This window comes from Dromiciops gliroides, chromosome 4 (assembly GCF_019393635.1).
Source record: "Dromiciops gliroides isolate mDroGli1 chromosome 4, mDroGli1.pri, whole genome shotgun sequence".
In the NCBI taxonomy this organism is placed as follows: Eukaryota; Metazoa; Chordata; class Mammalia; order Microbiotheria; family Microbiotheriidae; genus Dromiciops; species Dromiciops gliroides.
This window is the reverse complement of record NC_057864.1, coordinates 144,060,358-144,072,582: the sequence shown is the minus strand read 5'-3', so window position 1 is coordinate 144,072,582 and position 12,225 is coordinate 144,060,358. Positions and strand designations below refer to the sequence as shown.

Below are 12,225 nucleotides of genomic sequence, written 5' to 3'. Positions count from 1 at the left end.
ACAGCTGTTGATCTATTTGTGTCACTTGTTCTTTATGTATTAAGTTTTTATCAGTGATATTTGAAGTAAAAATTATTTCCCACTTGACAGTTTCTCTTCTCACTTAAAATATGAGCCTTAGAGATTCTCTTTGTTTTATATTTTTAACTCCAATGCTTAGCACTAGTGCTTTGCACATCATAAGTGCTTAATAAATACTTTATTCATTTACTTATTTTGGGGAGGAAGACTGCCTCTTTATCCATGATGCCAACCTGCTGTGATTCTGTGGCAGTTTCTTGTTTAGGTTAGAAATAATTTAGAAATCATAATGTTGAAATATGGTATGTATATTTTAAGGCCTTGTATTACAGTAATAATTGATTAAATTTTTGTTTGGATCACTAAGAAAGAGAGCCTACAAAGGGAAAATTAAAAACAATATTTATGATTCCCAGTAATACTGTTTTAACTTTAGAATGATTTTTATATTGAGAACACAGAGAAAAAATTTCTATAAAATTTCTTGGCGTGTGATCCCATCTCCATATTTTTGCTAGCTAGTTTCCCCATTCCTGAGGTAGAGACCCTTATTGATGTCACTATGCTATTCCTTACTATGTTCTTTCTTCTGTAGTCTCCCATCCCTCCATGTTTTTTTCAGTCTAATAGTTTACATACTTGTGAGATAACTGCTTGGCAGGTGAATCTGAGGGATCATTTACATTGAAGAATAATAAAGGATTTTGGATGTAAGGTTCTGTGATACTCACGTGCCTTATTTTAACTCTGCATATAATTTGTGTATTTTTCATTCAGTCAGCTGAACAGGTTGCAAGAAGTTTCTGTTTGGAGCTCTGCAGTGAGTTGTGCTGGCAACAAAGGGGAAATTGCAGAAACTTGTCCTAGTATCCTTTTTCAGTAATGATCTATCACTGGAATTTAAGATGATATCTGCTACCAAAAATTATTTTCAAAAAAGATTTCATATTATTTTTAAGTTTACTTTTCTCCCCCATGTATTATTTTTATGCTAGTTTAACCAGTGCTTATAATTTCCCTGATATACTGTTGTCTGACTCAAAACCGAGAAGTTTGGGAGCTTGCACAGGGGAAGGAAATGGTGGAGTCATTGAGTGTTGCTGAATAAAGCTAAGTATGGTTAAAGACATGGGCTGTGATTGGCTATTATGGGGAGTATCAGGTATGACCCTTCTTATAACCTCTGGCTGATCACACACTTTTTGATGTCAGACCATAACCCTCAGGTATTCTTCCCCAACCTCGTGTTTGTATATTTTTCTCTTGTGTCCCAAGGGTGAGAATTTATAAATTCCTCCCCTCCTTTTCTTCATTTCTTCCTAGCATATTCCTTTCCCTAATCCCCTTTTCTTTACTAAAATAAAACAAAATTGAACAAAATTTCAGAATTTTCTTTTTTTTCTTCCCTCTTTGACCCTTAAAAGATTCTTTAGGGACAGGGAACCTTTCCCCTCACTCCACCCCTCCAATTAGGATAAAAGCAGTTGATCATTATTTAGTCCTTTTAGATTGTTCACACTTATTTATCCATTTATTTACTTATCTATCTACTCACCAACCAATTAATTACTTAGTTTATTCACTCATTCATTTATTTATTTTGTACTTTTGTCTGCTTTGTTCATGCAAAAATAATCTACTTAGTTCTGGTTTTCTCAACAGGAGTGCTTAGAAATCATCTATTATATTTCTTCTGGATGTTACATGTTTTATTTATTTTTTTGGCAGGGCAATGAGGGTTGAATGACTTGTCCAAGGTCACACAGCTTTACAGTAAGTGTCAAGTGTCTGAGGCTGGATTTGAACTCAAGTCCTCCTGAATCCAGGGCTGGTGCTTTATCCAGTGTGCCACCTAGCTGCCCTTTATATTGAATTTTTCATTGACTTCCGGTCTTTTTGTCACAAATACCTGAAAGTCTTTCAGTTTGTTAAATGTCCTTTTTTTTTTTCCATTCAGGATTATAATCAACTTTCCTGGGTAAGTTATTTCATAATAAATAGACCTTCAGTTTTGTTTACAGTCATCTTTTTTGTTTTTTTATTCTACTTTGTTATGGAAATGCTTGATTTATTTCTTAAGTTCGGAATAAAAAAAAAAAGAAAGAAACCTCTGCTTTGCAGGGTAAGTTATGCTTAATTATTAGTATGGTTTTTTTGCCTCTTGGTATTTTGTTTCTAAATTTTCCTTTCTTTCAAAGTGCTTGCTGCATAACCTTCTTTGACCCTTACTCTGGTTCCTTGGTACTTTATTTGATCTCTCATCCTGGCTGCTTATAGTATTTTTTTCCCTTTGGAAAGCTCTGGACTTTGTCACACTTCTTAGTGTTGTACATATGGGGTTTCATTCAGGTGATGATTTGTAGATTCTTTATGTTTTCATTTTGACTACTGGTTTTAATAGTTCTGGGCAGTTTTCTTTTGTGATTTTAAAAAATAAGGTATCCAGGTGTTTTGTTGGATGATGATTTTTAGGTAGTCCAGTTATTCATAAATTATCCTTCCATTCTGTTTTCCAGGTCAGTTTTCTTTTAATTTGATTATTTTCCATTAGCAAAAATCTATCGTCTTTCATTCATACTGTCCTCTCCAATATGGGAAAAAAGAAAAAAAAACCCCTTATAACAAATGTAGACAAAATAGATTCTTGCAACACTCATGTCCAAATGTCTCATTCTGTCCCCTGGGTACATTATGTTTCTTTCAGGAGGTGAAGATATACATGTTTCATTTTTAGTCCTCTGAAATTGTGGTTGGTCATCCCATTGACCAGAGTTCTTAAGTCTTTCAAAGTTATCTTTATAGTGCTATTGTTGCATAAATTGTTTTACTGATCGTTCTCACTCTTCTCTTCATCAGTTTATATATCTTCTTAAGTTTCTCTAAAACCATCTGTTCCATAATTTTTTACAGCATAATAGTTTTACATTATATTCATATACCATAATTTGTTTGGTTATTCTCCAGTTTATGGGTACCCCATTAGTTTCCAGTTCTTTTCTACCACCAAAAAAACCCCCACCCAAAACCCCCCAAACTATTTTTTTGTGCACATGAATCGTTTTCCTTTTTATTTTATCTCTTTTTAGTATTGGTATAATGGAGTTATTGCTAGGATAAATGATATAAACAATTTAGTAATTTTTGGCATAGTTCCAAATTACCTTCCAAAATGGCTGGACTAGTTTGTAGCTTCACCAAAAGTGCATTCACATACCTATTTTCCCCAAAGTCCCTCTGACATTTGTTATTTTCCTTTTGTGTTTACATTACCAGTTTGATGGGTTTGAGGTAGAATCTTAGAATTGCTTTAACTTACATTTCCCTACTTATTAGTGATATGGAGCATTTTTTCCATTTCAGTTATTTTTGAGGATATTTTTATGTGGTCTAATTTTTCAGTCTTCAACTTTGTTCTAAGATTTTTTTTGTTTAATTTTTCTGTTTCATTTAACTCTTAAGTTTGTTTTAATTTAGTCACTATTTCTGGGTGTTCACCACTTGGATAAAGTTTTACACCTTCTGTTATAAAATGTTATTCTTCTTCCAAGTTTTTCCTTAAGAATTCTAATTGTATTTCTATTCTTTGTTTCTACTCTTGGTCTTTTGACTTTCGGAGTCCTTGTGGCTAATTTATTTATTTATTTTTTTAAACTTTTTTTTGGTTTTGTTTTTTAATTTAGTGAGGCAATTGGGGTTAAGTGACTTGCCCAGGGTCACACAGCTAGTAAGTGTTTGAGGCCGGATTTGAACTCAGGTACTCCTGATTCCAGGGCCGGTGCATTATCCACTGCACCACCTAGCTGCCCCGCTAATTTATTTTTAAAATGTAGTTCTTGTTATAATTACTGTGAAATTATTTTCTTATGAAATTTTATCTTATGAGTTTTTAAACACCTAATATTTCTTCATTTATTGGAAATTTTTCTCTTATTTGCTTATGTCTTCATCCTCTTTGCTAGGTAAAGGTTTCCCCTCAATGTTTCTTTCAAAGTTTTCTTTCTGTAATTGCTAGAGTTATTGTTTTATCCTTATTGGGTGTAGGTGGGAAGCCTCAAGAAGCCATTCTGAGCTCTCAGTTTTAATTCTGGAATAGAGCATTCAGCAAGTATGGCTGATAATAATTTATTGGTTTTGTCTCCTCCTGAAGACTACGCCTGAGACACTGAGGCAGTTTGTAGTCTTTTGATAGGGTGGGTGAGCTTGGGGTCCCAGTCTCTGTGACCTGTCCTCCTGCAGCCCTGAGTAAGGTTAGCTGGGCTGAGATCTTGCTGGTCTTTGGGTTTTGTTACTCTAATACAGTTCTTGGATTGGGCTTTTGGTCACTTGAAGTCCAGGGAGTTTAAGTGATTTGACCAAGGCCACAGATATTAGATATCTCTGACATGTCTGTAACAGATATCATTCATATATATGTGTGTGTGTGTGTATGTATGCATGTATGTATATTCGAATCTACATCCTCTCACTCCAGGGCCAATGTTTTTTCTACTGTGTCATGATTGCAGATCACAGGTCTACCCTCTCTCTCAATTTGTGTGTGTGTGTGTGTGTGTGTGTGTGTGTGTGTGTGTGTGTATCTCATATTTACTTATCTCTGTGTGTGTTGTACCCCTCAGTAGAATGTAAATTCTGTGAGGGTAGTGATTATCTCATTTTTGTCTTCATATCCCTGGCACTTAGTAGATGCTTAATAAATGCTTGGAAGGTAGAGCTGGGTTGATGCCTTCCCTGACCATTCTAGACACAATGACACTTGAATCATATCTGAATTTGTCAGAGCATATTGTACTACAATGTCTAACATTTTGTTCTCAGCTTTAGTTGGGTTCTTCTAGAGCCAACAGAAAGGTTCAGAAACTAAGTTCAAAGAAACACACAAGACTTGCAAAATTTGACAGTCACTATTCCTCCCAAAATGCCTAACTCCTTCTTACCTGCATCAAATGCATCACTGTTAGGAGCTCAGAGTAGACACACACACATTTGGCAGTATTATACATAAAAACATCTAGGATGTTAATTTTGGTGACCAGCTCCAGGATAAAAAATATTTTTTTAAAGAAGAAAAAAAATTAGCTAAACTGATTTATTATTATGTCAATTTATTATATTATGTCAATTTAAGGGACCTCCGCCCTCCCAGCTATGCAGAAGAGTGGGGGGAGATGTCTTCTCATATCTCTTCATTGGGGTATATTTTTTCATTGGCTCTGCTTACTTCACTTTGCTTCAGTTCATGTCTTTATGTGTTTCTTTGTATTCATATTCATCTTTTCTTACAGCACAGTAATATTCTGTTACGTTAATGTCTCCTAATCTGTGGGTTTTACTTTGTTTCTAGTTCTTTACTATCACCAAAAGTGCTGCTATAAATATTTTGATGGATGTGGGGTCTTTCTTATCAATGGAAGCAAGTGTTTCTTAACATCTACTCTCAGATATCAGAAGGATAGATTTGTCAAAAAATCTGTTGTCATCATGGAATGAAGTGACCTTCATTGCTGATCAGCTCAAATACTTGGAAGTTCTTAATCTCAGGTATGGACTTCCTGTTCCTGCTAGTGGGCACACAGTACCTCATTGTGGTAACCGGATTGATGCCTTTAGGTTATAACCCTGCAAAAAACTGAATAGTTTTAGATCTTAGTTTTATTTTATTTTTTAAACTATAATTTAAGGGAAAGTTACTTATTTTAGACTTGTAGATAGCTATCTACCTGTGCTCACTAATAATTTGTTGCTCCATTAATAAAAAGGCTAATTTTATAGTTTTAAATTTCTATTTAGCTGGAGCTATTTCTATTTATATTAAGTGGCAAAGGAGGTGGGTTTGTCACAATTTTTTTTCTTAAATTTTGGGCTGATTAAATTAATAAAACAATTAAATTTTGATTAATTGAATTATACAGATTTAATATATTAGATGTCAGCAGAATATTTTGGGGCCTACATGGGAAAAATCTTTTCAAATGTAGTTGTTTAGAGTCCTATAAGTAGCAATAAGAATATTTAATTATGGAACTCTGTTTAATGAAGCCTGAAAATAGATTGTTACTAAACAACTATTAATTTATTTTATTAAAATCATTTGTACAGTACATCCAGAATGTTTGGTTAGCTTTAACCTGCAGAACCAAATTTTCCAAGTGCCTCAACCAGGCTTCCCCTTTCAAACCTGAACCAACTTGCATATACAGGTGAGTCACACCTGTGCTGTTCAGGTATAATTCAGCAATAGACATGAAATTAGTTGTATTTCAGAGTGAGAGATGGGTGGGATCAATTATGGGTATAATTTGACCCACTATTTTCCCTCTTTGGAAACATAGGCCATGTTTTTTCAAAGGGTAGTTATTTCTTTTCAGAATCATAAAATTTTTAGAGCTTAAAGAGACTCCAGAGGTTATCTAATGCAACCATACCTGCATAAGTATCCCCTCTAAAGCATACCCACAAGGGATCATCCAAGCCTCTATTTGAAGGGGAGCTCCCTACCTCCAAGGGCAGCCCATCATACTGGATAACAAGTGTTTTCTTATATGAGCTAAAAGTCTGGCACCATTTTGTTCCATATTGCAGGAGTATTTTTGTTCCTTAGCTTTTGGGGCTAAGCAGAACAAGTTGGACTTCAAGTATTGGAAGATAGCCAGTATGTCCTTCCTAAATCTTTCTAAGGTTAAATAGTTGTCATCCTGGTCACCCTCCTCTTAACACTGTGTAGCTCATTAGTGTCATTCCTAAAATGTAGCACACAGAACTCAACAAAACTCAACAAAATACTGCATGTGTGTTCTGATCAGGTCAGAGTACAGGAGTACTGTTATTTTTTTCCCCTGGATATTATGCTTCTCTTAATGTACTCTAAGATTACATTAGGTTTTCTTTTTGTTTTCATTTTTTTTTTGGTCATCTTATTGTATTGCTGATTTATACAGTTTATAGATCCTTTTCTGATGATTTCCTGGTTATCCATGCCTCCCCCATCTCAGATTTGTGATGTTGATTTTTGGAACCTAGGTGTTAGACTTTTTATATTTATCCCTGTTATTTTTTTATTAGACTGGACCCAACAGTGTAGCCTATCAGTATCCTTTTTGGGTCCTGGGTTTGCCATTCATTGTGTTAGCTGCCCCTCCTAACTTTGTTCAGGGACTTCTCTGATATATTTATTTTCAATCACAAAGGCAAAGAAACAGAATCAGAAGGCAATTAAGCTAAACCAATGTTTACTCCTTTTTATGTTATTGGTGCTCTTGGGAATAGGGAAACTAGTTAGGTACTGACTTTATTTTGAAATTTATTGGGGAAACTGTTTATCAAAAAATGAGTCACTTTATTTGGCCTTAAAGTAATTATCGCTTTTATACCATAAAATGAACACATAAGAACAGTTGGCCAGACTCCAGAAAATGTTTCTGTATTTAAATTCTGAAAACAGAATTTTTAAGATATAATACTCTATGGTCCTTTGGTTTTTTTTAAAAAAAGAAATTCATTTGACAAGACAATCCAAATCCCTAGTATTATATTACAAATTGGCAATTTAATGGAATTACTCACTTGATCATATTCAATTAAAATTAACACATTGCTTTTCTTTTTCTACACAGTGAAAATAAACTAAAATTTCCCAGTGATTCACCATCTCCATCCTGTACATTTTCTGCATTGAAAGTTTTAGTGCTTAATCGAACAGGAATAACATGGACTGAGGTAATCTGCTTTACAGCATGTTGTTTGTTGGTAGTATTTTGGAATCACAAGGTGGTTTTTTCCTATTTTAATGTTACTTAAACATAAATGTGATACATATATATTTAAGCATAAATACTTTTATTTTATCACGTTTAGTCACAAGAATACAAAGTGGTATGAAACAGTTTTCAGAAAGGGTACTGGATTTAGAGTCAGAGGATCTTTGTCCAGATCCAGTCTCTGCCACTACCTGTAGGGTCTTGGACAAGTCATTTAATTTCCTGGACCCCAGTTTACTAGTCTCATAAGAGGATTAGACTCAGTTGTCTCTGAAGGACCTTCAAGATTTAGATCCATGATCCTATTATTTTTTAAAGGGATGTCCAGCAAAATGGTGTTATCAGGTTGCCATTGGAATAAATCTTGGGGCACTGATTATATAAATATATCATTATTCATATGCGTTATATAGAAAAAGTATTTAAAAGGGATTAAAAGTTTTGGTGGTTAAATGGAATGTTATGTAAAAAAAAATAACTCCTCTTCTGTCTTCTCCTGTCCTTTCCCACAGTTTTGTTTTTCATTATTTGTTGAGTCTGAAGTTAATTGAAATGTTGTCAGCAACTTTATTTTAGTGCAGGAGCTGAGTAGGCAGAGGGGCATAGAATTCCCACTATTTAAAGGTCAAGTATACTACATTTAATTGGTACAATTTGTAGCTGAACTTGAAGGGTAAATAGGAAGTTCATTCCATGGAATCAGTTTTGCGTGAATCTACTTCTCTCACTGGAATTTTTACTGCTTTTCAGCACTCCCAGAAAATTTTATTTTCAAATCAAAATCAATAAAAAAAAAACCCTTTTATTAACCACCTATTATTTGCAAGGCAGTCAGTCTATCATCTGAGTTTTCAGGAAAAATATCAAAATAGTGCCTATCTTCAACTAATCCTGGCTGCAGAGGTGGGAGGTAAATATAATATTCATGGAGATGTGAGGTCATTTGAGGAGAGAGAGAACTAGAACAACTGGGGTGGAGGGATCCAGAAAGGTTTCATAAAGGGGGTGGTATCTGAGCTGAGCCATGAAGGAAGCTAGGAATTCTAAGAAGCTGAGTCGAGGAGGGGACTGCGTTCTAGGGATGAGGGGATAGTTTGTGTAAATACCCAGATGCTGAGGTTGGGGTATAGCTAGTAGTCCAGTTTGACTGAGTTTACACATGAAGAGGAATAATTTAACATAAGGTTGGAAAAGTAGGTGGGGACCAGACTGTAGTAGATTTTAAATGCTTAGAGGCAGTAGGAAGCTACTGAAGGTTTTTGAGCAGGGGATTAACATAGTCAGCCCAGTTATTTAGGAATATGAATATGGCAGCTTTGTGGAGAATGGGTTGAAGAGGAGACTAGAAGAAGGTCTGCTATTGCTGTAATCCCAAGTATGATGTGATGAGTGCCTGAACTTAAATAATAGCAGTTTAAGTGGAAAGAAGGGGATAGATCCATGGAAGAGATATAGTAGAGGTAGAATGGATAATACCTAGCACCTGATTACCTATGGAGGTGAAGAAAAAGGACAACAGTCAGAGATGACATGGAGATTGCCAATCTGGTACAAATAGTATTTAGAATGGGGGTATGTTTAGGGGAAAGATAATGAAAGCCAAGCTAAATCATAATGCCATTATGATTTAGCTAGTCTTTTGGTTTAGATTTATTCATAAAAAATGAAATATTACAACTTATTTGACTGTAGAGCCTAGCAGTTCAGTTAAGAAGTGAGGGAATTAAGTTTGTTGGAATTTGTTTGTGAGGAATAGATGTACCCAGGTACTATTATAATAGGCAACACAGTTGAGAAAAGGTATTGATGATTAATTTCCTATTAGTTCTTACCAAGTGTTCCTTTAGTGGTGTGGCACACTGTATCAGGTAGGAATATATTTAATCTGTCTGTTCAGTGTAACTTTTTAACAATATTAATCTACCTTAGGATGTCATCCCTTGATGGTCCATTAATAAGAGTGTTGGGTGGTTCTGAGTGTGTATGTGTGTTTAAAAGTACACATTATCATATCATTAAGACATATCTTTTTAATATTTTTATGTTATCTTCCCACTGGTACTCATTGCCTGAAACATGGCATATAATTAATTAAACTGGAGGTATCATTTATCCCACAGACACTTTCTAAACAGAAACTAAATTGAGTTCATGTGGAGGTGGGAGTAAAAAGCATTGGAAATGAAATCATAACTCACATTATATATGTTTAAATAAATGGACAGAGTAACAGCTGAATCAATCAATACTGAATTAAATTATCCCAATAGGTTCTATGGTGTGCTCAAGGATGGCCAGTTCTAGAAGAATTATACCTTGCATCTAATGATATCACAATTTCAGAAAGGTGGGAATGGTTTGTTTAAATTCTAAAGTTACCATTTTATGATTTTCAGTTTGTGGGAATTTAAAATACTTAATGTTGATTTCTAGTGGTGCTCTTACAATTATGATTCAAAAATTATTCTTACTATTTTTTTACTATCTTTATAATTTTTCAAGAGCAGCTAGGTGGTACAGTGGATAGAGTGCTGGGCCTGGAGTCAGGAAGACTCCTATTCCTGAGTTCAAATTCGGCTTTAGACACTTACTAGCTGTGTGATCCTGGGCAAGTCACTTAACCCTATTTGCCTCAGTTCCTCATCTCTAAAATGAGATGGAGAAGGTAAAAAACCACTCCTCTATCTTTGGTAAGAAAACCACAAATGGGTTCACAAAGAGTCAGACACAACTGAAAAACAACTGAACAACAAAATATAATTTCTGAAATATTATGATTTATAATCTTATCAGTTGGGGGAAAACCAATCTGAATTAGTCTAAATTATGTAATAAAACTTTAAATTTTTAAAACTTATTCAATTGGCATGCCTTCTCAAGGAGGAGGGTGGGGGAGAAAAGGAGGGAGATAACTTGGAGTTCAAAATTTTTAAAAATGAATGTTAAAAATTTTTTGTTGGGGGCAGCTAGATGGCACAGTGGTTAAAGCACCGGCCCTGGATTCAGGAGTACCTGAGTTCAAATCCGGCCTCAGACACTTAACACTTACTAGCTGTGTGACCCTGGGCAAGTCACTTAACCCCCATTGCCCCGCAAAAAAAAAAAAATTTGTTTATTTGTAATTGAGAAAAAATAAAAATTAAGTGGAAAAACATTTAATTATCTTTTCTTTTTTTTTTCTTTTTCTTTTTTTTTTTTTTGCGGGGCAATGGGGGTTAAGTGACTTGCCCAGGGTCACACAGCTAGTAAGTGTCAAGTGTCTGAGGCCAGATTTGAACTCAGGTACTCCTGAATCCAGGGCCGGTGCTTTATCCACTGCGCCACCTAGCTGCCCCTAATTATCTTTTGAAGAAACCTTTTCCAAGTAAAATTTCTGTCATATCTACTTTAATAAATTGTTAATTGTTTAGACTAATTTGTAGTAAACAACATCCATTTGCATAAGTTACTATTCTAAAGTCCTTAAAGATTTTATTTTTTACAAATAGTTTAAATACATATACCCCTCTAGCAGTACCTCCTTCATTGTCCCTATTGTTTATACTATTCATGTATTTTCCTCCTTTCCTTTTATAGTACAAAGGCAAACTTTAGCTTAGGCCAAATTGCCACAAAATCTGAATGATGAAAATTAAAAATTGATGAAATTTTACTATGATGTATGATCTTCTTTATATTAAATTGGTATATACAAATATCTTCTTAAAATGCCTTTTTAAAAAGCCTAAATACAATTCATTTTAATTTTCTTATACAGGCCCACTGATATTCTGCAGAGTCTCAAGTTATTAGACTTTTCTAATAACCAGTCAATTGATGGAAATCAATTATTCCAAATAGCCTCTCTACCCAGGTAATTTTATTTTGTTTAATATTAAAATTTTTTCTTATCCTGAATTTGATAAATGCCAACATACATGAACATTTTGATAGCACAGGATTTTTTCATATATGATATTCCAGAGACAACTGTAGGAGCTATTTAAACTGGAGGCTTATCTTTTCCCTTTTTGGAAATTTTTACTTGAATTGATTTATAATAATTTCTTCTGGTATAATGAATTCATATATCTGTATTTGCAAGTTAAGTTACAGAATTGAATAAGTTAGTGTTTGTGAGAAATAAACAAAAGTTAATCCAAAGAAAGGATTTCTAAACTATAATTTTATTTAGCCATAGTTTAGAAAGCCATATCTTTCTCCAGATAGGTTTTTTAAAAAAAATTTCATTGATAATTGCTTTAAAAAAAAATCACTGTTACTTTTTAGTGATGCAGGGCAAATCTCTCCCTCCTCTCTTCCTATTTATAACAAATAAATAAAGTCACATGAAACTGTTGAGTATATCTGAAAATGTATGTTCAATTCCATACTTGTTATTATTACCTTTTTGCTAATAGGCAGGAGGCGTGCTTCTCCATTAAGGTCTCAGAAATCAGGATTGGCCACT

General features: G+C 34.2%; 1 protein-coding gene across 1 annotated transcript in view; it reads left to right on the top strand.

Moving 5' to 3' along the window:
- TBCE (tubulin folding cofactor E) overlaps nt 1-12,225 on the top strand; it is a 94,167-nt gene that overhangs the window by 50,800 nt on the left and 31,142 nt on the right. The window contains exons 5-9 of the mRNA XM_044001657.1: nt 799-887; nt 5,460-5,559; nt 7,632-7,734; nt 10,046-10,122; nt 11,533-11,628. Coding sequence (XP_043857592.1) covers nt 799-887; nt 5,460-5,559; nt 7,632-7,734; nt 10,046-10,122; nt 11,533-11,628 — 465 coding nt within the window. The remainder of the gene's footprint in view (nt 1-798; nt 888-5,459; nt 5,560-7,631; nt 7,735-10,045; nt 10,123-11,532; nt 11,629-12,225) is intronic.